The sequence below is a fragment of the Somniosus microcephalus genome, chromosome 16 (genome assembly GCF_052327205.1).
Source record: "Somniosus microcephalus isolate GS21.2 chromosome 16, FLI_Smic_1.0, whole genome shotgun sequence".
In the NCBI taxonomy this organism is placed as follows: domain Eukaryota; kingdom Metazoa; phylum Chordata; class Chondrichthyes; order Squaliformes; family Somniosidae; genus Somniosus; species Somniosus microcephalus.
In genome coordinates this window covers 18,426,091-18,451,871 of record NC_141002.1, presented here as the reverse complement: position 1 = coordinate 18,451,871, position 25,781 = coordinate 18,426,091, and the positions used below count along the sequence as shown (strand labels likewise).

At 46.6% G+C, this 25,781-nt stretch overlaps 1 protein-coding gene across 1 annotated transcript in view; it reads right to left on the bottom strand.

Moving 5' to 3' along the window:
• LOC147105997 (uncharacterized) overlaps window positions 1-25,781 on the bottom strand; it is a 297,066-nt gene that overhangs the window by 206,335 nt on the left and 64,950 nt on the right. Inside the window, exon 13 of the mRNA XM_086009782.1 lies at window positions 21,286-21,402. Within this exon, the coding sequence (XP_085865908.1) occupies window positions 21,286-21,402 (117 nt within the window). The remainder of the gene's footprint in view (window positions 1-21,285; window positions 21,403-25,781) is intronic.

Genomic DNA, 25,781 nt, shown 5'->3' with positions numbered 1-25,781 from the left:
AAAAGGTGGCAGAGAAAAAGTGGGGAATTATAGACCGGTAAGCCTGACATCGGTAGTGGGGAAAATGCTAGAGTCCATTATAAAAGATGTAATAGCAGAGCACTTGGAAAGCAGTGACAGGATCGGACAAAGTCAACATGGATTTACAAAAGGTAAATCATGCTTGACTAATCTACTGGAATTTTTTGAGGATGTAACTGGTAAAATAGATAAGGGAGAACCAGTGGATGGGGTGTATTTGGACTTTCAGAAGGCTTTCGATAAGGTCCCGCATAAGAGGTTAGCGGGCAAAATTAAGGCACATGGGATTGGGGGCAAGGTATTGACTTGGATAGAGAACTGGTTGGCAGACAGAAAGCAAAGAGTTGGAATAAACGGGTCATTTTCCGAGTGGCAGGCAGTGACTAGTGGGGTACCGCAAGGATCGGTCCTAGGACCCCAGCCGTTCACAATATATATTAATGACCTGGACGAGGGAATTGGATGTAATATCTCCAAATTTGCAGACGACACAAAGCTGGGTGGGAGGGTATGCTGTGAGGAGGATGTCATGAAACTCCAGTACGATTTGGACAGGTTGGGTGATTGGGCAGAAACATGGCAAATGCACTATAATGTGGATAAATGTGAGGTTATCCACTTTGGTGGCAAAAACAGGAAGGCAGATTATTATTTGAATGGCAATAGATTGGGAGAAGGGGAAGTGCAAAGAGACCTAGGTGTTCTTGTGCACCAGTCGCTGAAGGTAAGCATGCAGGTGCAGCAGGCGGTTAAGAAGGCAAATGGTATGTTGGCCTTCGTAGCAAGAGGGTTCGAGTACAAGAACAAGGATGTCTTGCTGCAGTTGTACAGGGCCTTGGTGAGACCGCACCTTGAGTATTGTGTGCAGTTTTGGTCACCTTACCTGAGGAAGGACATTCTTGCCATGGAGGGAGTGCAGCGAAAATTCACCAGGCTGATACCTGGGATGGCAGGAATGACGTACGAGGAGAGATTGTGTCAATTGGGCTTATACTCACTGGAGTTTAGAAGATTGAGAGGGGATCTCATCGAAACCTATAAAATTCTGTCAGGTCTGGACAGACTAGATGCAGAAAGGATGTTTCTGATGGCCGGGGAGTCCAGAACCAGGGGTCATAGTCTAAGGATAAGGGGTAAGGCATTTAGGACTGAAATGAGGAGGAATTTCTTCACCCAGAGAGTGGTGAACCTGTGGAATTCTCTGCCACAGAAGGCGGTGGAGGCCAGTTCATTAAATATATTCAAGAAAGAGTTGGATATATTTCTTGAGGCTAAAGGGATCAAGGGATATGGGGAGAAGGCAGGGACAGGGTACTGAATTTGGATGATCAGCCATGATCTCATTGAATGGCGGAGCAGGCTCGAAGGGCCGAATGGCCTACTCCTGCTCCTATCTTCTATGTTTCTATGTTTCAAAGGGTTGATGGTGGATAGGCAATGGCAAACATTCAAAGACCGCATGGATGAACTACAGAATTTGTTCATCCCAGTTTGGCATAAAAATAAAACTAAAAAGGTGACTCAACCATTGCTAACAAGGGAAATTAGGGATAGCATAAGATCCAAGGAGAGGACATATAAATTGGCCAGGAAAAGCAGTATACCTGAGGATTGGGAGCAGTTTAGGATTCAACAAAGGAAGACAAAAGGATTAATTAAGAAAGGGAAAATAGAATATGAGAGTAAGCTTGCAGGGAACATAAAAATTGACTGTAAAAGCTTTTATAGATATGTGAAGAGAAAAAGGTTGGTGAAGTCAAGCGTAGGTCCCTTGCAGTCAGAATCAGGGGAATTTATAATGGGGAACAAAGAAATGGCAGACCAATTAAACACATATTTTGGTTCTGTCTTCACAAAGGAGGGTGAGGATATAGAATGCAAAATATGGTAACAACTCGCTTCGCATAGCCAAGGACCCTGTCAATCTAAAATGGAGGATCCTGTCAGCATAAAATGGTGGTGAAATGTCGACATCGCTGAGTCACTTGCATATTGTAAGAAATGATCATGTTAACTCAAGAAACTGTGAAGGCAGCAGGAAGTAAAATAAAAGAAGCTAAACTGATCTGTGGCTGCTAATATAGCTGGCACCCACGATGTCACACCTTGCTGGTGGAAACAGTGTAGGGCGGAGTGCAGAGGTTATACAGACAATAGGCGATCAGAAAACACATTACCATGATTGCAAACACATTACCATAATGATTATGTGATCATGAAACCATTACCAGGATATTTACTTAACTATAAACCATTCAGTGAAATGTGACTTCTTTGTTTCATACTGCCAGGCCAGGAAATCAAATTAAATGTATACGTGTACAGCTCGGGATTGGTGCAGACTGTACGATGTGTTAATGTCTTCTCAAATGCAAGTATAATAATGTGGCACACTGTATGAAAGATTGCTTGCTCTGGTTTAACCTGTCGGACTCTTCTGGAGTCAGGACTGTGCTGTATCAGAGTAAGTCTCCCGGGATGACGGAATAAAAACTGTTGAACTCAACCAGTATTCGACTCAGTGTTTGTACTGAACCAGATTGAGGACCAAAAGAATCTGTTTCAACATTTGGTGTCAGAAGTGGGATGTGTATATAACCCCTTTATCAAAACTCTGGACTACTCCCGCGGAACAGACTTGCATGTCTGATGAGCTAGCTTTATGGGTTATTGAATGTGTACACTTTGCAACTCATTGTGGTGCCAGGGCAGTGGGTGATTTGCTTCTAAGTACCTGGTGGCATCCAAGGCTTCAAGCAATAGCATAGAACATTAGCGATCGATTCCTGATTTGTCAACAACACAACCCTGGAAAGGGAGTGCCTTGCGAATGGGGAAAAACCCCTTTACCTGAGGGTCCCTTTGAGACCCTGCAAATGGACTACATTGAGTTGGAAAGATGTCAGTGTTACAAATACGTACTTGTCATTGTAGATGTATTTAGTAAATGGATCGAGGCATATCCAACCACAGACAATAAAGCCTCTACTGTTGTTAAGGTATTGCTGAAAGAGATCATACCTCGGTATGGTATTCCAACTCGGTTAAGTTCTGACAACGGTCCTCACTTCACTGCCGAAGTGAACAAGGAACTTTGTACCCAGTTGAACATTCATCAGCAATTGCATTGTGCTTATCGACCACAGGCTGCAGGACTTGTCGAAAGAACCAATCAGACTCTGAAGAACAAACTTGCTAAACTGGTAGCCGAAACCGGCTCCACTTGGTTGAAATTGCTTCCTGTGGCTCTCTTTCAGATCCGCACCACACCAGCGGGTAAAGCACGACTTACACCTGCTGAGATTATCTATGGTAGACCACTCAAGACTCCCTGGAGCCAAAATGCTCCTACAACGGTGCATTTTCACCATATGACTGAAGAAATGACGACCTATGTCTTGGCTCTTACTAAGGTTTTGCGCGGGCTGCATTCACAGGTCCGTGCTGCATATGGTGAACTTCCTGACTTATCTGGTTCTCTAAAAATTGAACCAGGTTCGTATGTGATGGTTAAGAACTGGACTCGTAAAAGTCTAGATCCAAGGTGGGAAGGTCCATATCAGGTCTTACTAACAACCCCGACTGCAGCTAAGGTCGAGGGAAGAAGCGCATGGGTGCATTTCCACCACTGTAAATTGATTGGAGAAACCAATCAAAAGGGGGGGAGATAATCAGCAGTAAATCAGTACAGTATATAGTAGATTTTACGAACAATCATTAATTTTATTTTGATTGATCAGCCATTGATAGGAGACTACAGAACTCGTGCTCGGCCTTGATAGAGGTGACTGCAGTTTTTACGAGGTCTGGTGTTGTGTTTGGATTGTTCTGGCCTGCTGAAATCATACTCTTATTATACTTATTATACGATTTTAATTTTTAATTTTTAAAATTTTAGTTTAAGTTTTTAACTTTTGATCTTGTGTAAGCACTTTGTTTTCCAGATTAATAGTTAATAAGTAGCATTGATTGATCACCAAGAATCAAGATGAGGACTTTATTACTGCTTCTGAGCGTTATCCTGCTCGCGGGCGGGGCGTTCAATCGACTGAAGAAATGTAAGAAAATCACACCTGGAAAAACAGTCCATCTGTGCCGAAGAGATATTCTCCAGTGCAAAGACAAGAATCTTAAAGCTTTCGGATCCTGGAACGTGACTAAATGGGACTTCTGTAATGGACTATTAAAACAGGAACATCGGGAAGTACATTTGGACAATAGAAACAGATGGGGTTTGCCATGTTGGCACCAAAAATGTACTTGTAGGACCAACCCAGAAAAAGGAAAAGAATCATGGATGATGTATAATGGAGGATGTTACAGAGAGGCATTAGTTAAAGAACCATGGTTGCAGGAAAGGGATCCACCGAGATGCTTAGGGTCTAGAAAGAAAAGGGAAGTTAGGAAAAGGAGGGAATTACGTATCAACACCTTTCTGTACATGTCCTATGAATATGCCAAAAGCTGTAACTTAACAAGCTGTTGGGTCTGTAGCCATATCCCAAGCCACTCCAGAGGGGGAATCCCTCTTAGACCAATACCATTGAATGTAATTCAAATGGCTGAGTGGTTAGTTAGTAGAAACAATACGAGCAGTAGTACTAATGGTAAGGACACCCAGAGCAGAAACCGGGAGGAACAAAGAGTACAGTTCAGGAGTGCCGGATATCCCTTAAACATGTTTGAAGGATGGTACAAACCCATGTATAATACAAGCGAAAAGCCACCGTACCTTATCCTCACAAACACAACTGGGGTAGGAAGACCCGTTGGGGCGATATGTTGGATAAGGAATGTAAGCAGAGGGGAAGAGGGGAATCTGGAAGCAGGAAACAGTCGTTGTAAACATAATTGGACAACCCTCGAACAAGGTTCACCCTTAGAAATTTGGTGGTTTAACACAACTGGTTTAACAAACCTCACTAATGGGGGGAAATGGAACGGAATCACAAGGAGTAACGGCGAGTCTGGCTTTTCCACATTCACAACGAATATGAATCTAACTGCCTATAACGGGACCTATTTTATTTGCGGACATAAGGCATACTCATGGCTTCCACGAAATTGGACTGGGTCCTGATATTTGGGATATGTAGTACCATACATTCACCACTTGAATAAGATTGGGGAACACCCCGAATTTAAGAAATACAGGACTAAAAGAGAGCTAGGAGCTTTTCAAAGATTTTTGGCGCAATAAACCCTCCCTATGGAATAATGAACTTGATGGATGAAACAAGGAATTTGGCAAGGCTACTAGAGATAGTTGCCAATGACACTGAGGAAGCTCTAGCAAACATGAGTGCCGAAATGGTAGCCATTAGAACAGTTACCCTCCAGAATCGAATGGCCTTAGATTACCTCCTTGCAGCACAAGGAGGAACCTGTGCCTTGATAGGAAGTGAGTGCTGTACTTATATCCCTGATAGCTCGGAAAACATAACCAACATTGTCAAACATATCCGGGATGCAGTAAGTCAGTATAAGAAACCTAAGCCCGGGGATGACTGGTTTGATTGGATCATTGGAGGATGGCTAGGATCAATGGGACAGACTCTGCTACATGGGCTAGTGGTGGTACTTGCCGTAATTATGTGCATTTTTCTAGTTTTCACGCTGATTAAGTGTTGCTGCAATAGATTAGGAGCAACTGTAATTCCAAGTCAATTGGTACAAAGGAAACCATCAGAAGAAGAAATTAAATTTGAGAAGGAATTAATGGAGGAGGAGTATAATAGACTCAATAAAGTAGAGATGGACCAGTAGGATGAAGCCCAGAATCACTGGGTACCTTAGATGGTTATCATGGAATGATAAAAGGGGGGAATGAGGATATAGAATGCAAAATATGGTAACAACTCGCTTCGCATAGCCAAGGACCCTGTCAATCTAAAATGGAGGATCCTGTCAGCATAAAATGGTGGTGAAATGTCGACATCGCTGAGTCACTTGCATATTGAAAGAAATGATCATGTTAACTCAAGAAACTGTGAAGGCAGCAGGAAGTAAAATAAAAGAAGCTAAACTGATCTGTGGCTGCTAATATGGCTGGCACCCACGATGTCACACCTTGCTGGTGGAAACAGTGTAGGGCGGAGTGCAGAGGTTATACAGACAATAGGCGATCAGAAAACACATTACCATGATTGCAAATGCAATACCATAATGATTAGGTGATCATGAAACCATTACCAGGATATTTACTTAACTATAAACCATTCAGTGAAATGTGACTTCTTTGTTTCATACTGCCAGGCCAGGAAATCAAATTAAATGTATACGTGTACAGCTCGGGATTGGTGCAGACTGTACGATGTGTTAATGTCTTCTCAAATGCAAGTATAATAATGTGGCACACTGTATGAAAGATTGCTTGCTCTGGTTTAACCTGTCGGACTCTTCTGGAGTCAGGACTGTGCTGTATCAAAGTAAGTCTCCCGGGATGACGGAATAAAAACTGTTGAACTCAACCAGTAATAGACTCAGTGTTTGTACTGAACCAGATTGAGGACCAAAAGAATCCGTTTCAACAAGGGCACAAATAACCTCCCAGAGGTGTCGGGGAACATAGGGTCTGATGAAAGGGAGGAACTGAAAGAAATCAGTACTTGTAGGGAAATGGTGTTCGGAAAATTGATGGGCTTGAAGGCCGATAAATCCCCAGGGCCTGATAATCTACATCCTAGGGTACTTAAGGAAGTGGCCCTAGAAATAGTTGATGCTTTGCTGATCATCTTCCAGCATTCAATGGAATCTGGAACAGTACCCATGGATTGGAGTGTAGCTAATGTTACCCTACTATTCAAAAAAGGTGGTAGAGAGAAAATGGGGAATTACAGACCGGTAAGCCTGACATCGGTAGTGGGGAAAATGATAGAGTCCATTATCAAAGATGTAATAGCAGAGCACTTGGAAAACAGTGACAGGATCGGGCAAAGTCAACATGGATTTACAAAAGGTAAATCGTGCTTGACTAATCTACTGGAATTTTTTGAGGATGTAACTGGTAAAATAGATAAGGGAGGACCAGTGGATGGGGTGTATTTGGACTTTCAGAAGGCTTTCGATAAGGTCCCGCATAAGAGATTAGCGTGTAAAGTTAAGGCACATGGGATTGGGGGCAAGGTATTGACTTGGATAGAGAACTGGTTGGCAGACAGAAAGCAAAGAGTTGGAATAAACGGGTCTTTTTCCGAGTGGCAGGCAGTGACTAGTGGGGTACCGCAGGGATCGGTCCTTGGACCCCAGCTATTCACAATATATATTAATGGTCTGGACGAGGGAACTAGATGTAATATCTCCAAGTTTGCAGATGACACAAAGCTGGGTGGGCGTGTGTGCTGTGAGGAGGATGCCGAGAAACTCCAGGATGATTTGGACAGGTTGGGTGATTGGGCAAAAGCATGGCAGATGCAATATAACGTGGATAAATGTGAGGTTATCCACTTTGGTGGCAAAAACAGGAAGGCAGATTATTATCTGAATGGCAATAGATTGGGAGAAGGGGATGTGCAACGAGACCTGGGTGTTCTTGTGCACCAGTTGCTGAAGGTAAGCATGCAGCTGCAGCAGGCGGTTAAGAAGGCAAATGGCATGTTGGCCTTCGTAGCGAGAGGGTTTGAGTACAGGAACAAGGATGTCTTGCTGCAGTTATACAGGGCCTTGGTGAGACCACATCTTGAGTATTGTGTGCAGTTTTGGTCGCCTTATCTGAGGAAGGATGTTCTTGCCATGGAAGGAGTTCAGCGAAGATTCACCAGGCTGATACCTGGGATGGCAGGAATGACGTATGAGGAGAGATTGGGTCGATTGGGCTTGTACTCGCTGGAGTTTAGAAGAATGAGAGGGGATCTCATTGAAACTTATAAAATTCTGACAGGACTGGAGAGACTAGATGCAGGAAGGATGTTCCCGATGGTCAGGGAGTCCAGAACCAGGGGTCACAGTCTAAGGATAAGGGGTAGGCCATTTAGGACAGAAATTAGGAGGAATTTCTTCACCCAGAGAGTGGTGAACCTGTGGAATTCTCTACCACAGAAGGCAGTAGAGGCCAGTACATTAAATATATTCAAGAAGGAGTTGGATATATTTCTTAAGGCTAAAGGGATCAAGCAGGGACAGGGTACTGAATTTGGTTGATCAGCCATGTTCGCATTGAATGGCGGAGCAGGCTCGAGCGACCGAATGGCCTACTCCTGCTCCTATCTTCTATGTTTCTATGTTTCTAACCCCTAGCAGGAGAATGGGTACAGGAAAAGAAGTTCAAGCAAAAACCTGGTTTAAGACCTAAATGGAAAAAACCTGTTCAAATACGTTCCGTTATTAATGAAAGAACTGTTGAAATACATATTAATCTGCTGAATGGCAAGCATATTCTTAAAACTGTCTCCATAGACAGTGTAAAAAGATGTCCTGCGGGATACCAAAATGGAGGAACGATACAAGGTGCAGTCGTACACTGTCTTCCAAGGCCCAGCTTGGAGCACGATACAGGAAATGGATGCGATCGAACTGCTGATGATGGTCAGCCAGACAATGTCACCGACTCCTCCACACGATGCTTGGCAACGCCTCAAAAATTGGATTCGCAAAAGCAAAACCAAAACAAGTAAAGACCAACAAGTTACTTCAACAAAGGAGGAAAACATTGCGGATGGAGAAGGAATCTGGCAAAGCGTTTACGGAAACAAGAATCTGTCCTCATGCTGGATCATTGGAACAGTGATCAAGATCACAGCCTTCAGAAAATTGCAGATTTCTTCAAGCTACAGCCTGCTCCAAATGATGTCTGCTTGACTCGTATGAATAACTCACCTCTATGGAACATACATTAGCCAATTGGACATTCTAATTACATGTTGTTTCGCTAATTGCATGACAATGTACATATCATTCTTTTAATTTCTGTTCAATTTAAAATAAGGCCAAACATTGTCCTGGGATGACTTAAAGGAATTTTCATGTAGCACATGATTGGGCTCTTGTGAATCTTGTGATATTATTGTACTATTGTAACCTTATTTGAAACATTGACCAAACTCTGTCTTGATGCTTGAGCTCATTTTTCGGTCAAGAGGGGGGTGTGAAGGAATAAGCCATATAACCTATTCAGAAAAAGACACCATCTTATGAAAGAATTCTGGCCTTATTTAAACATGACAAACTGGGTTTGGAAATTTAGAAACCTAACGATGAAATAGCTGTGAAAGTATTCTGGCTATTGAGATAAGACAGTTGTTGACCCTGAATAAATAACCTTATTGAAAAAGGTGCATGGCTCCGACAAGCTGACCTTTTGGGAATAAAACAATGGTTCACCCTGGGTAAGGTTTTCTAATTTAAACTTCGTAAAGATGGCACGTAAGATAAGGAACATTTGCCCTCGTAAAGATGACATAAAATAAGGAACACCTGCCGTTCACACCGTTTTTATATGCTGACCCTGGAACACCTGGAGATGAGTCAAGATTCTGGCTGATATAGCAGTAAGAGTTGCAGAGGTCGGCAGAAAGATGAATAGGGATAGTTAACTTGCATTAGCAGAAAACCTTAAATGAAATACCACTGGAAAAGGGTATAAGTATTGAACTCTCAAATGGGATATCAGACTCGCTTTAATCGGGCAAAACGATTCTCGGCTTCAGAGGCAGCTCTGTACTCTACCACTCTTTGTACCTTGGGGATCAAAGGTATTTGATATTGATGGATATCCTGCATAAGAAAACCTTAAGGCCTAGAAATTCAGTATAGCCACTTTTGGGGCGGTAAAGTCGGGCGGCCGCTAAAGTTTGCGCCCGCCGGAAAGTGGAGGCCACTTCGCCAAAATTCAGTAGGTTTGGCCAAGGAGTTTGCTCGAGCGCTAAAACTGGCATTGCACGGCTATCTTTAGGCGCTAAGCTGGCGGTGCAGACTGATACCGCCAAGGCCGGGCGCAGCGCAGGTGCGGTCATGTTTTGATTGACAGCAGACACCCTGGCGCCGGCCAGCTCTTAAAGGGGGAAGGGTCGACTTGGTCTGCTGCCACGCCCTGGATACTGCAGCCCTCCAGCTAGGCCTAAGCACTGCTGCTGGAGAGAAATAGCGCCAGGAAGGATGCAGAGGGCCCGTGAGCGAGCGCAGCACTTCTCTGCCCATGATTTAAAGGTGCTGGTTAGGGCTTTGGAGAGGAGACGCCATATCTTGTTCCCGGACAGTGGCAAGAAGCCTGCCACCAGGGTGTACAGGAGAGCCTGGAGTGATATCGCCCAGAGGGTCACAGCCACCTGCGATGTCCCCAGGACTGGTGTCCAATGCCGGAAAAAGTTTAACGACCTCACTCGGATTGTCAGGGTGAGTACCCTTTCCAGTGTCCTCCTCATCCTTGCATGTGCACCTCACATTATGGGCAAAGGGACCTCAAAGCCCTAATGGCCAGCCCTCATCCAGCAGCTATGGCACTGGCATGAACATCAATTGCACTTTCTGCACTTTACACACTGGCCAAGCTATTCCACCATGGGAGGCAGTGCACACAACAACAGGGCACCACACTGTACTTAGAGGCCGTCCTTTCTCTTGCAGGCCAAGCTGGCCCAGAATCTGAAGAGCCAGACTGTCACCGGGGGAGGCCGTCCCCAGTTCCAGCAGCTCAGTGACCTGGAGGAGCGCGTGGGTTGACTCATGGGTGGCCGGCTGATTGGCCCCGTTGCATGTGGAGATGCCGACCCTGTGCTGGGCCCCAATGGTAAGGACATGACCTTTTGGACCTCTCTCGTTCCCCTTGCGCTTCAGATCTACATCCTTTGCCACTGTCCGACCAATGCGCAGAATGCCACCACTCATGCCTCCCTCGCTGACGCCCTGTCCTCACTCTAAAGCTACTCTTGTGCCTTCCTGCTTTCAGCTGGTGAGGAGGAGGTCCCTGAAGCTGCGACTGACAGTCCCTCGGAAGAGGAGGGCGAGGAGGAGCAAGAGGAAGGCGGCCCATCGGGGGAACCCTCATCCGCGCCAGGGGATGGCAATGCAGGGGACACGTCTTCCCTGGAGGAGAGCCAGGGGGAAGTGTTGCAGGGGGGTGTAGCTCCTGTGCCCAGTGGCATCGAGCCACGCGGGAAGGGTCGGGCAGCTCGGCTGCCTTCTCCCCAGAGGGGAGAAGTGTTGCAGGGAGGTGTAGCTCCTGTGCCCAGTGGCGTCGAGCCACGCGGGAAGGGTTGGGCAGCTCGGCTGCCTTCTCCCCAGAGGGGGGAAGTGTTGCAGGGGAGTGTAGCTCCTGTGCCCAGTGGCGTCCAGCCACGCGGGAAGGGTCGGGCAGCTCGGCGGCCTTCTCCCCAGAGGGGGGAAGTGTTGCAGGGGAGTGTAGTTGCTGGGCCCAGTGGCGTCCAGCCACGCGGGAAGGGTCGGCCAGCTCGGCGGCCTTCTCCCCAGAGGGAGAGTCCGGCCTCCAGTCTGGAGACGGCCCTCGCCCAGGAGGTGCGCCTCCTCGATCAAATGTCCGCGGACTCGGATCGTCGGCACACCGAGTTCATGGGGGTTGTGGGACGGTTGCCTGAGGCCATCGAGTCCCTGGCTCATAGTGTGTCCGATTTCGGGGCCTCTCAGGCCAGGGGTTTCGAATAACTCGCGGCATCACAGGCCAGGGGTCTCGAACAATTCGGGGCAGCCCAGGACGCGAGTCGGGCCAAATTGAGGGCAGCACAGGACGCGAGTCGGGCCGAATTCAGAGCAGCACAGGACGCGAGTCGGGACGACTTCAGGGCAGCACAGGCAGCGAGTGGACAGTTGATCAGTGGTGCCGTGCAGTCACTGGCTGGTCTGATGCGGGCACAGACCAGGGCAGTACGGGCACTCACTGCTGCCACACTCGCTGTGTCAGGCAGGCATCGCCACGGCACCCGCCGCGCTGCAGCAGCACAGCGGTCTGGCCTTCAGCAGATTGCTGCGCTTGCTGCAGTGCCAGCCCGGCCGAGTGCCACTGTCTCAGGCGAGCAGCGAGCGCCTGGCATCAGCCAGCTTGCCCCCATTGCTGCAGCCGCCACTGCCACTCCCCCAGCGAAGCTGCCACGAGCTGCTGGAGAGACTGATGCTGGCCAGCCACAGCTGCAGCAGTCAGCAGCCGGCCCCTCGAGGGCCAGAGCTCGTCTAGGCCGACCCCCAAGGGCATCTGCCATCATGCAATGTGCCCCTCAGGAGCCTTCCCCCAGCCTTGCAGCACCCACAGGGCCCAGGTTGAGGCGGAGCAGCAGGTCGGCCAGGGGCCGGAAAAGGCTGGACAAGGACTCGCCCTCTCGGCACACAAAGTAGAGTGTGTTGCCAAATGTTTTTTTATATGGGGGTGGTTGTGTTGTCTATGGGGGGGGTTGTTTTGGTAAGGCCGAGGATGAAGGCCATTTGGATGGAAAACTTTTGTTATTCCTCCCCAGGTTGTGGGAGTGAGTTATGTGTTTGACTGTTTTTTGGGGGTGTTGTCTGTTTTTGGGTTTCATGTGGGAAGGGCCCTGAGTTTGTTCAATAAAGCTTTTTCTTTATTCAGCTTGTCCATGTGTGATGTTTGAAGTGGTTGTTGCGTTAACCGGCTGAGGGCTTGCGGAGCGGCTGCATTCATGTCCCTTCATTGCCACAAGCCATTCCCTGACAGGGGTCCTAGAAGTGTCGTTCAATAAGCCGGCGACGGACGGCCCTTGGACCTTGTGGCTCCCTCCTGGGCTGGTACTCCTCCTCCTCCTCCTCCTCCTCCTCCTCATGGTCCTCCTGCTCCTCCTCCTGAGGTGGTGGTCCAACGTGAGGTGGCAGTGCCTGAGTTCTGCGGATAGCCAGGTTGTGCAGCATGCAGCAAACGATGACGAACTGGGAGACTCTATCCGGCGAATACTGCAGAGATCCGCCGGAGCGATCCAGGCAGCGGAACCGTTGCTTGAGGACGCCAATCATTTGCTCTATGATGTTCCTTGTGGCTTGATGGCTTTCGTTGTATGCCTCCTCAGCAGGGGTCCTGGGCGCGCGGAGCGGGGTCATGAGCCATGTACACAAAGGATAGCCTTTGTCCCCGATAAGCCATCCTCTTGGGGGAGGCTGTGCCTGGAACATGTCAGCCACAGTAGTCTGGCGCAGGATAAATGCATCGTGGCTGCTGCCTGCAAAGCGGGCATTGACAGCTAGGATGCGCTGCCTGTGGTCACACACCAGCTGTACATTGAGGGAATGGTAGCCCTTCCGGTTGCGGTAATCCTCGGCATTGTCGATAGGTGCCCGCAAAGCCACATGCGTGCAGTCAATGGCGCCCTGCACCATGGGGAAGTCGGCGATCCTCACAAATCCGACTGCACGCTGCTCCTGCCTCTCTAGGGTCATGGGGAAGGAGATGAATTGGTGTCTCCTTGTGAAAAGGGCATCGGTGACCTGCCGGATGCAGCGATGCACGGCGAACTGGGAGATGTTAGCTATGTCCCCAGCAGCGGCTTGGAAGGAGCCGCTTGCATAAAAGCTCAGAGCCACCGTGACCTTCACTTCCACCGACAGAGACGTCCTGCACATCAGCTGTGGACGCAGATCTCTGTGAAGCAGCTGGCAGATCTCTGCAACCACCTCCCTTCTGAAGTGCAGCCTCTTAACACACTGCGCGGCAGTCATGGTGAGATAGGACACCTGCTGCCGGTATTCCCTGAGTGGGTAAGGCCTACGTTGCCGACGCCTGATGCCCCCTCTGCGTCTAGGCATGGCTGCCCCTCTCACACAGCGTCTGCGAGCCCTTCACACATAATGCTGGAACTGAGGGTTCGAACCCCATGCAGCCCCCATAATATACTTGCAAACAATGAAATCACAATGAGTCAACTTTCAAAGCTCTGGCCAGAAGCCAAAAATACCTCTCCTATGTTGGGCCAAATCAGTAAGGTCTCTTCCTTGGTCTCTGTCCAGAAATCCATTGCACAAAAGTCATTGCAGCAAAATGGCTGGCCTTTATAGTTCAGTCTAAGTGCCCTTTAATTAGCACTCCCCGAGGCCCGCAGGGCCTCTGCTGCGTTCCACTTCACAGTTCTTAACACCGCCATGCCCACATTGGGCGGGCGCGACTGAAGTTCCGGTTTGGGGCGCACAAAGGGCGTTGCACGACGAAATGACGTCATAAGTTGCGCGCGCAGCTGAGCGGGCGCAAACACTTTGCGCCGGCGCTAAATGTCTACTGAAGTTGGGCGTTGGCGCAGATCATTCTGCGCCCGGCCGCTAGGTGCCTAGCGCTCGAGATCTACTCCTCCTAGGGCGCTAACGGCTGGCGAACGCAACTGAATTTCTAGGCCTAAGAACTGTAATACCGTAGCAAAGTTAAGATTTAAAAGTAAGATTCTCTGTTAAAAAGATATGTTTTCTCTTTTTAGAACTGTTAATGTTGTGATTGGCTGATTCACCAACTGTAAATTACATGTTGGTTCTTTAATAAATCTCTATATATTTTTTGAATTGTCTTGCATAAGTTTTCTGTATCAAAAACTCGCAAACTCAATCTCTGTAAACTCTTTGGTGAAGAGTTGCAGAATGCTGGGGGAGTTTTCCAGACCCTCATAATATCTGGGACATTACAGTCTAGCTAAACTTATTAAAAGCGCTATCTGGAGGACGGTAATATTCTCGGGTTGTTCCTTTCCTTTAGGGAGAGATAGCCCCAACCTTTAGACCCAATTAGGTTTCGGCTAGCTCAAACTTTAGTTGAAAGTGAACGTCTGAGAAATACACCTGATCCAGGGTAGCCCTAAAGGGGCTAGGACTAGTAAAAAACCCTTATTTTGTATTTGCAATCACATTTCGAGGTAGTCACACATATTTCAGGGTTCAGACAAACCTCCCAGCTCCCCAAAATGTTATAATTATCAGTAAAATGATCCCCACAATGACTCAGTTGGTTCAGTCAGTGAGCAGTTGCTTCGCGCACACCAAGAGGCTTCCAAATATAATCCCCATTCTGGGCTGGAACAGACTCCCAGATATTGGGGATACAAATTTAAAATAAAATTGAAAGAATAAAAATGGAAATGGGGAGATTTTCCCCTGGGAAGATTGAGTGTCAGTTACCTGTACAAGTCCTTCCATCTCCAGTATGTCCAGCCCGACACACACATTGGAAAGAGCCGGGGCTGTTGAAACAGGAGGCCGAGCTGTGACAGTCGTGGCTTCCACTTTGACATTCATTCACATCTGAAGTTTGGAAGAAAGGGAGAGTTCATTGGAGGCTCCCCAGCTTTGTGAACGTTAAACTTCCTCCTGCTACACACCCAGATTTATCTCCACATATTTCATCTCCAACCCCCTCTCCATCTCACCTGAGTTGCCTGTTCTCAGCTAGGGTGGCAGTAGGGGAGTACAGTTGACTTCAGCGACTCGAGATGGGGGAGGGGTCAATCAGGCAGGATGCCAACTCTCGACACAGTGACCCCCCTACTGGAAATTTCAGGTGTTTGGATATTGAGGACAGGATTGGGCTCGGCTAGAATGTCCCCCATGAGTCAGTAACTTGGTGATGCTCTCAGCCTCACACGAAGAATGGTTACTTGGATGAGGTCCCAGTGGCCTGGAGCTATAACTAAGTGAGAGTGAGCAGATTCCGGAGGGAGCAGAGAAAAAAATTGGGAATAGGATGATACAGATTTTGAACTACAGCAGACATTAGATCCTGGTCATGGACATCAGGTAGCTTACTGGCCATTATTAAGGACTCTGGTTAACGTTACCACCTTGGGTGAGTCAGGGAGGCTTAACTGGTTGCTAAAATCAAACTTTTGTTTGTTTCACATTTACTGTAACTGTCTACTGTTTAAAATCTAAATTTCCCAGTTTTAAGCAGGGTTATAAAGGCCTACAATTCAGAGCAGCTGAAGGCAGTTAATGAGGGAAACTAGATTTTGCTGGTTCTCCTCTAGTTGGGCTCGCAAGTCTCCTTTGTTTCAGGGCCTATAAAACAGGCTTTGAAGTGCGATTTTGCATTGACGGCGGCTTCAACAGTTGGGCGAGTCAGGGAGTTAGGTGAGGAGTGGAAGGAGGAGCTCCCTTGCTTTGCCTTTGTTTTTCCTAACTTTTCACCCTGTAGGAAGAGGCCGGTGTCGCGAGCAGCAGGAGAGTACAGTAAGTATTTAAACTTACTTTCGTGGTTTTTTTTCAAAGGCCGGTCAATCTCGCAGACCAGCGGCGCTATTCCAGAGCCATGCCATGATTCAAAAAGTGACGCGGGCAAGAGGAAGCTGCTGATTGGGTGAGTACGGCCAGGTGAGTATTTATACTACTCTATAGTTTGACAGTTAAGGTTAATAGTTTATAAAGTTTAGAAGGTCTTAATTTTTGTGGTTATAATTTCTAAGGTCTCTGTTTTGTAGTGGGGAGTGCGAGTAAACAAGGGCTCTTGAGTATATAATTTAATTGTAGTGAAATTTGTGGCATTGATTTGATTTAATTTAAATTAAATTAATTAAAGGGTAAGTCATGGTAGCACACCTCAGCCCCGTGGTATGTTCCTCCTGCACTATGTGGGAAATCAGGGACACTTCCTGTGTCCATGATGACCATGTGTGCGGGAAGTGTATCCAGCTGCAGCTACTGACAGACCGCATTGCGGCACTGGAGCTGCGAATGGATACATACTGGAGCATTCGCGATGCTGAGGACGTCGTGGATATCACGTTTAATCAGTTGGTCACACCGCAGGTAAAGGCTGCACAGGCAGGAAGGGAATGGGTGACCGCCGGGCAGAGTAGTAGGCACAGGTAGGTATTGCAGGGGTCCCCTGTGACCATCCCCCTCTCAAGCAGATACACCGCTTCGGATATTGTTGAGGGAGATGGCAGCAGCAGCCAACTTCCTGGCATCATGGGTGGTCCTGCTGCACAGGATGGGAGGAGAAAGACTGGGAGAGCTATACTGATAGGGGATTCTATTGTTAGGGGAATAGATAGGCATTTCTGTGGCCGCAAACGAGACCCCAGGATGGTATGTTGCCTCCCGATTGCAAGGGTCAAGGATGTCTCGGAGCGGCTGCAGGACATTCTGGAGGGGGAGGGTGAACAGCCAGTTGTCGTGGTGCATATAGGTACCAACGATATAGGTAAGAACTGGGATGAGGTCCTAAAAGCTGAATGTAGGGAGTTATTAAAAAATAGGACCTCAAAGGCAGTAATCTCAGGATTGCTACCAGTGCCATGTGCTAGTCAGAGTAGAAATAGAAGGATATTTCAGATGAATACGTGGCTAAAGGAATGGTGCAAGGGGGAGGGATTCAAATTCCTGGGACATTGGAATCGGTTCTGGAGGAGGTGGGACCAGTACAAACTGGACAGTTTGCACCTGGGCGGGACCGGGACCGATGTCCTAAGGGGAGTGTTTGCTAGTGCTGTTGGGGAGGGTTTAAGCTAAAATGGCAGGGGACTGGGAACCTGTGCAGGGAGAAAGAGGAAAGGGAAGCAAGGATAGAAGCAAAAGACAGGAAGGAGAAAAGCATAAGTGGCAGTCAGAGAAATCAAGGGTGTAAATCAAACATGGCCACAGTAACTAATAATTCTAAAAGGTCTAAGTTTTAAAAAAACAAGCCTGATGGCTTTGTGTCTTAATGCGAGGAGCATTCGTAATAAGGTGGATGAATTAGCTGTGCAAATAGATGTAAACGGATATGATATAATTGGGATTCCGGAGACATGGCTCCAGGGTGACCAAGGCTGGGAATTCAACATCCAGGGGTATTCAATATTCAGGAAAGACAGGCAAAAAAGGAAAAGGAGGTGGGTAGCATTGCTGGTTAAAGAGGAGATTAACACAACAGCAAGGAAGGATATTAGCTCTGATGATGTGGAATCTGTATGGGTAGAACTGAGAAATACCAAGGGGCAGAAAATGTTAGTGGGAGTTGCGTACAGACCCCCAAACAGTAATGGTGAGGTTGGGGGTGGCATTAAATGGGAAATTAGAGACCCATGCAATAAGGCATGGGTGACTTTAATCCACATATAGATTGGGCTAACCAAATTAGTAACAATACTGTGGAGGAGGAATTCCTAGAGTGTATACGGGATGGTTTCCTGGACCAATATGTCGAGGAACCAACTAGAGATCAGGCCATCTTTGACTGGGTATTATGTAATGAGAAAAGATTAATTAGCAATCTTGTTGTGCGAGGCCCCTTGGGATGGAGCGATCATAATATGATAGAATTCATCATTTAAGATGGAGTGTGAAGTATTTGACTCAGAGACTAGGGTCCTGAATATAAATAAAAGAAACTATGATGGCATGAGGCATGAGTTGGCTAGGATGGATTGGGGAATGTTACTTAAAGGGTTGACAGTGGATAGGCACTGGCAAACATTTAAAGATCGCATGGATGAACTACAGAATTTGTTCATCCCTGTTTGGCATAAAAATAAAACAAAAAAGGTGACTCAGACGTGGCTAACAAGGGAAATTAGGGATAGCATAACATCCAAGGAGAGGGCATATAAATTGGCCAAAAAAAGCAGCAAACCTGAGGATTGGGAGTAGTTTAAGATTCAGCAAAGGAGGACAAAAGGATTAATTAAGAGGGGGAAAATAGAGTATGAGAGTAAGCTTTCAGGGAACATAAAAACTGACTGTAAAAGCTTCGATAGATATGTGAAGAGAAAAAGATTGGTGAAGTCAAGCGTAGGTCCCTTGCAGTCAGAATCAGGGGAATTTATAATGGGGAACAAAGAAATGGCTGACCAATTAAATACATACTTTGGTTCTGTCTTCACAAAGGAGGACACAAATAATCTCCCAGAGATGTCAGGGAACGTAGGGTCTAATGAGCGGGAGGAACTGAATGAAATCAGTATTTGTAGGGAAATGGTGTTAGTGAAATTGACGGGATTGAAGGCCGATAAATCCCCAGGGCCTGATAATTTACATCCTAGGGTACTTAAGGAAGTGGCCCTAGAAATAGTAGATGCATTGCTGGTCATCTTCCAAAATTCTATAGACTCTGGAACAGTAATGTAACCCCACTATTTAAAAAAGGTGGTAGAGAGAAAACAGGGAATTATAGACCGGTAAGCCTGACATCGGTAGTGGGGAAAATGCTAGAGTCCATTATAAAAGATGTAATAGCAGAGCACTTGGAAAACAGTGACAGGATCGGGCAAAGTCAACATGGATTTACAAAAGGTAAATCATGCTTGACTAATCTACTGGAGTTTTTTGAGGATGTAACTGGTAGAATAGATAAGGGAGAACCAGTGGATGTGGTATATTTGGACTTTCAGAAGGCTTTTGATAAGGTCCCGCTTAAGAGATTAGCGTGTAAAGTTAAAGCACATGGGATTGGGGGTAAGGTACTGACTTGGATAGAGAACAAGTTTGCAGACAGGAAGCAAAGAGTTGGAATAAAGGGGTCTTTTTCCGAGTGGCAGGCAGTGACTAGTGGGGTACCACAGGGATCGGTGCTAGGACCCCAGTTATTCACAATACATATTAATGATCTAGACGAGGGAACGAGATGTAATATCTCCAAGTTTGCAGACGACAAAAAGCTGGGTCGGCGTATGTGCTGTGAGGAGGGTGCAGAGAAACTCCAGTATGATTTGGACAGGTTGGGTAATTGAGCAGATGCATGGCGGATGCAGTATAATGTGGATAAGTGTGAGGTTATCCACTTTGGTGGCAAAAACAGGAAGACAGATTATTATCTGAACCGCAATAGATTGGGAAAAGGGGAAGTGCAACGAGACCTGGGTGTCCTTGTGCATCAGTCGTTGAAGGCAAGCATGCAGGTGCAGCAGACGGTTCAGAAGGCAAATGGTATGTTGGCCTTCATAGCGAGACGATTCGAGTACAGGAGCAAGGATGTCTTGCTGCAGTTGTACAGGGCCTTGGTGAGACCACACCTTAAGTATTGTGTGCAGTTTTGGTCGCCTTATCTGAGGAAGGATGATCTTGCCATGGAGGGAGTGCAGCGAAGATTCACCAGACTGATACCTGGGATGGCAGGAATGACGTATGAAGAGAGCTTGGGTCGATTGGGCTTGTATTCGCTAGAGTTTAGAAGAATGAGAGGGAATCTCATTGAAACTTATACAATTCTAACAGGACTAGACAGACAAGATGCAGGAAGGATGTTCCTGATGGCGGGGGAGTCCAGAACCAGGAGTCACGGTCTAAGGATAAGGGGTAAGCCATTTAGGACTGAAATGAGGAGGAATTTCTTCACCCAGAGAGTGGTGAACCTGTGGAATTTTCTACCACAAAAGGCCGTTGAGGCCAATTCATTAAATATATTTAAGAAGGAGTTAAATACAAACCTTAAGGCTAAAGGGATCCAAGGGAAATGGGGAGAAAGCAGGGATAGGGTACTGAAATTGAATGATCAGCCATGATCTCATTAAACGGTGGAACAGGCTCGAGGGGCCGAATGGGCTACTCCTGCTCCTATCTTCTATGTTTCTATGTTGACTTGTATTAGACAAGCACAGCTCCTTCTTACAAGTATTACAATGTATTACTAAGTATTTACAACACAGAAACCAATGACCCAATCAGTGCATGTGTGAACATCGAGTGAGGAGAGAATCAGGACCAGTTGTGAAGTCCCTTGTGGACACTCACTCTCTACGATGAAACATGAAGAAAGTGCGATGTGGATCAGTATAACTGTGCCTCAGCAAAGCGTCAATGACATCAGGAGGGGAGGGGAGAAAATTGGCAGCAAAAAAGGGAGAAATAGTAAATCCTACAGTCTGGTCTCTCAGTGTCAGCAGTTTCTAGTTAATTTGTTGACCAGGTAAAGATTACACTAAACAATTCGATTACTGTTACAGACGTGGATAATAAAGTATAAAAATGGAGTTACTCAGGGAAATGAGAGTAATGTGATAAACAACTCCACTCACCTAAACATTAATCATTAACTCAACCGGTTATATATTTTTTTCTGTAACCCCCTTTTACTCTTTTATTTATCTGCCCCCATTACTCCCTCCCACTCCCCACACTGATACAGTTTAACAGGACGCAGAAAGGCTCCAGCATCCACCCCAAGCCCACCCCACACCCAGAGTGACCATTCTTCATGTGTGATCCTTGACAGTGAATGTAAATAGACTATTTGACTGAAAGGGGCCTCATAGTTGATTGTATAAGATTTTCAATGAATTTTTGCCATCAGGAAAGCATCTTCAGAACTGACGCCCTGATCCCAGTCCTGCCCCGGTCTGGTTTGGAACTTGACAAAAGGTCCAGCCCTATCTGGAAGCAGTAACTTCAGTTCATTACCCAACGGGTTCACTGATTCCCATCACACACCTGTGCAGACAGATCCATTCCAGGTGTAGCCAGTCACACAGGAGCATCTGAAGCTTCCGTCCTGCTGGGTACAGGAGGCATTGGGTCCACACGGATTGTTGAGACACACGTCACTAACTGCAGACAGAAAATGAATGAGTGCGGTTTAGAACAAATCGCACTTGAGCGTTCAAAGATAGAATCGATTTGGTTACGAGTAAGGAAGAGAGGCGCTATTACACTGCTGGGTGTGTACCATCGGCCATCAAATAGCAGGAAGGAGATTGAGGAGCAAATTTGCAGAAAGATGCAAGAACCACTTGTTTGGCCCCAGCTGAAGTATTGTGTTCAATTCTGGGCCTCACACTTTCAGAAGGATATCAAGACCTTGGAGAGGTTGCAGAAGAGATTTATTAGAATGGTACCAGGGATGAGAGACCTCAGTTATGTGGAGAGACTGGAGAAGCTGGGGTTGTTCTCCTTAGAGTAGAGAAGGTTAAGAGATTTGATACAAATGTTCAAAATCATGAATGGTTTTGATAGAGTAAATAAAGAGAAACTGTTTCCAGTGGCAGGAGGTTCGGTAACCAGAAGACACAGATTTAAGATGATTCGCAAAAGAACCAGAGGCGACATTTTATTTTACAGTGTGTTGTTGTGATCTGGAATGCACTGCCTGAAAGGGCGGTGGAAGCAGATTCAACAGTAACATTCAAAAGAAGATTGGATAAATACTTGAAAAAATACAGGGCTATGGGGAAAGAGCCGGGGAGTGGGATTAATTGGACAGTTCTCCCAAAGAGTCGGCACAGGCACGATGGGCCGAATGGCCTCTTTCTGTGCTGTATCACTCTATGATTCTATTCTATGATTTTAACATTAGAGTAATGAGAATGGGGCACTTCAATTATGCTAATATAGACTGGGCTAGTAACAGTGTAAAAGGCAAAGAGGGGGAGGAATTCCTGAAATGTGTACAAGAGAACTTCTTTGACCACCATGGATCCAACCCAACGAGTGCGGGATCTAGTTCTGGGGAATGAAGTGGAGCATGTTTCAGTGGGAGAGCATTTGGGAAACAGTGATCATAATATCAGGTTTAGAGTAGTTATGGAAAAGGACAAGGAAAAATCAAATGTGAAAATATTCAACTAGAGGAGGGCTAATTTCAGTGAGTTGAAAAGGGATCTGGCCCAGGTGAATTGGAATCAAGTTTGGCAGGTAAATGATCAATGGGAGGCCTTCAAAGAGCAGTTAGTTTGGGTACAGGCTAGACACATTCCCACGAGGAGGAAACGAAGGGCATCCAAATTCCTGTGGCCTCCCTCTGTCGCCACATTGTAAATGCGCAGGTGACGATTTCCTCTTGGGAGTAGTTCTAGGTCACGGCTTTAAAAGAAACACATTTAGATTTCCACTTAAATTAGTGACCAGAGGAACCAACCAAGAGCATGGTCATGATTTCATTACACGCAGAGAGTGAAGCAGTACTTTCCCCGTGTGGTTTAGGGCTGAAGTGTAGATATTTCACTATCAGAGTCATAGGGGGAAAAATGGGCTTGCTTTGCGCCTCCCATCAGTGCTCTCTTAGGGCGCTAATGGGGCGCAAAGCAACTAATGCCTGGGCGTGGCGCCGCTCACGCCTCCCGCGAAATTCAGCGGGAGGTTAGCGGCGGCGCTAACCGGTAGCACCCCGCAGCGCTGTGCACCCGGCGACAACGTCATCGTTCTGCGCAGCGCACCGGCCGCAATCTTTGGGAGCGCCCCCTGACTTACCGCCGGACGCTATGTCCGATGGGATCAGGGGGCCTACCTGCGGCCGGGGAGGCGCAATTTAAAGGCGAGGTGCGGGGTGGCCATTTTTGTTGCTGGCCGACTGTCAGCACCTTTAAGGAGTGGAGGAAGGCCTGCAATACCACAGCGCCGTAGCACCGCGATATTGACTCACAGCGCCCCAAGAGGGATGCAGGGTGCTTCCAGTAGATCCCCGCTTCCCTCTTGGGGTGCAACCACTCAATTTCCGGCACGGGGGTGCTAATTTTTCCAGGGCACTACTCAAATTATAGCCCATAGAGTCATAACGGCACAGAAGGAGGCCATTCAGCCATCGAGTCCGTGCCGGCTCTCTGCAGAGCAATCCAGTCAGTCCCATTCCGCCGCTCTATCCCCGTAGCCCTGCAAGTTTATTTCCCTCAAGTGCCTATCCAGTCTCCCCTTGAAAACATTTGTCTCTGCTTCCACCACTTCCGTCGGCAGCGAATTCCAGGTCACCACCACTCGCTGCGTAAAAAAGTTTTTCCTCACGTCCCCCCTGTATCTCTTGCCCAAAACCTTAAATCTGTGCCCCCTAGTCCTTGTACCATCAACTAGTGGGAGCAGCCTTTCCCCGTCTAGCCTATTCAAACCCGTCATAATCTCGTACACCTCTATCAAATTATCCCTCAACCTCCTTTGCTCTAATGAAAACAAATCCAGCTTCTCCAACCTGTTCTTGTAGCTAAAATCCCCCATTCCTGGAACCATTCTGGTGAATCTCCTCTGCACCCTCAAAAGGGACTTCACATCCTTCCTAAAGTGTGGTGACCGGAACTGGACGCAATTCTCCAGTTGTGGACTAACCAGCGCTTTATAAAGGTTCAGCATAACTTCTCTACTTTTGTACTCAATACCTCTATTTATGAAGCCCAAGATCCCATATGCTTTGCTAACCACTCTCTCAATATGTCCTGCCACCTTCAGGGACCTATGCACAGTAACTCCCAGGTCTCTCTGTCCCTGCACACTCTTTAAAACTGTGCCATTAAGTATATATTGCCTGTTCCTTCTGCCAAAATGCATAAACTCACACTTCTCTGTATTAAATTCCATCTGTCACTTGTCTGCCTATTCTGCTAGCCTTTCTATGTCCTATTCTGCTAGCCTTTCTATGTCCTATTCTGCTAGCCTTTCTATGTCCTATTCTGCTAGCCTTTCTATGTCCTATTCTGCTAGCCTTTCTATGTCCTATTCTGCTAGCCTTTCCATGTCCTGTTACAGTTGATTGGTATTATCCTCACTGTTCGCCACATCCCCAAGTTTGGTGTCATCGGCAAATTTAGAAATTTTACTCTGTATTCCAATATCCAGGTCATTTATATATATATCAAAAAAAGCAGTGGCCCCTGCACTGACCCTTGGGGAACACCACTGTCTACCATCCTCCAGTCTGAAAAACAGCCATTTAACAAAACTTGCTGTTTTCTATCCTTAAGTTTAATTCCTTATCAAAGCTGCCACTGACCCACCTATTTCATGAGCCTCAAATTTGTTAACCAGCCTTCTGTGTGCTACTTTGTCAACTGCCTTCCTAAAATCCATTCAGACAACATCCATTGCATTCCCTTCATCAATCCTCCCTGTTACTTCATCAAAAAATTCAATTAGATTAGTCAAACACGATCTGCCTTTTACAAATCCGTATTGGCTCTCCTTAATTTGCTTAAACCTCTCCAAGTGCCTGTTAAACTTTTCCTTGATTATTGTTTCTAAATCTTTACCCACCACTGATGTTAAACTGAACAGCCTGTAGTTACTAGGATTGTCCTTACACCCTTTCTTGAACAATGGTGTCATATTTGCCACTTTCCTATCTTCGGGCACCTCCCCTGCTTCTAGGGAAGATAGGAAAATTATGGCAAGCGATTCTGTTAGCTCCTCCCCCAATTCCCTTAGCAACCTGGGATGCAAGCCATCTGGACCAGGCAACTTGTCCACTCTAAGCATACCCAGCCTTTCTAATACATCCTCTCTATCAATTTTCACCCCTTCCATTGCTTCTACCTTTTCAACTTCTACCGATATTTTGTCAGCATCCACCTCCTTAGTAAACACCGATACAAAGTACTCTTTGAGTATTCTAGCCTTGCCCTGCACCTCTAAGCATATCACCTTCTTTGTCCCTAATAGGCCCCACACTGCCTCTTACTACCTGCTTATTGTTTACATGCCGGTAGAATATTTTTGGGTTCCCTTTTATGTTAACTGCCATTCTACTCTCATTCTCTCTTTGTCAATCTTATTTTCATCTTCACTTCCCCTCTCAACTTATTGTATTTGGTCTGGTTCTCCCTTGAAGAATTCACCTGACATGCATCATACACCCTCTTTTTTTGTTTCATCACCTTCTCTATCTCCCTCGTCATCCAAAGAGCCCTTGCTTTGGTTCCTTTACCCTTCCCTCTTGTTGGAATGTACCTAGCCTGTACTTGGAACATCTCCTCCTTAAAGATCACCCATTGTTCAGTTACAGTTTTTCCTGTCAATCTTTGGTTCCATTTTACCCTGGCTAGATCCTTTCGCATCCCATTGAAGTTAACCCTATTCCAGTTTAGAAGTTCCACTCTAGATTGTTCCTTGCTCCTCTCTATTGCTAATCTAAATCTTATGATACAATGATCACTCGTGTTCTCCCACAGACACTTGGTCGACTTGGCCCACCAGATCCAGCAATGCCTCTTTCCTAGTTGGGCCCAAGGAAA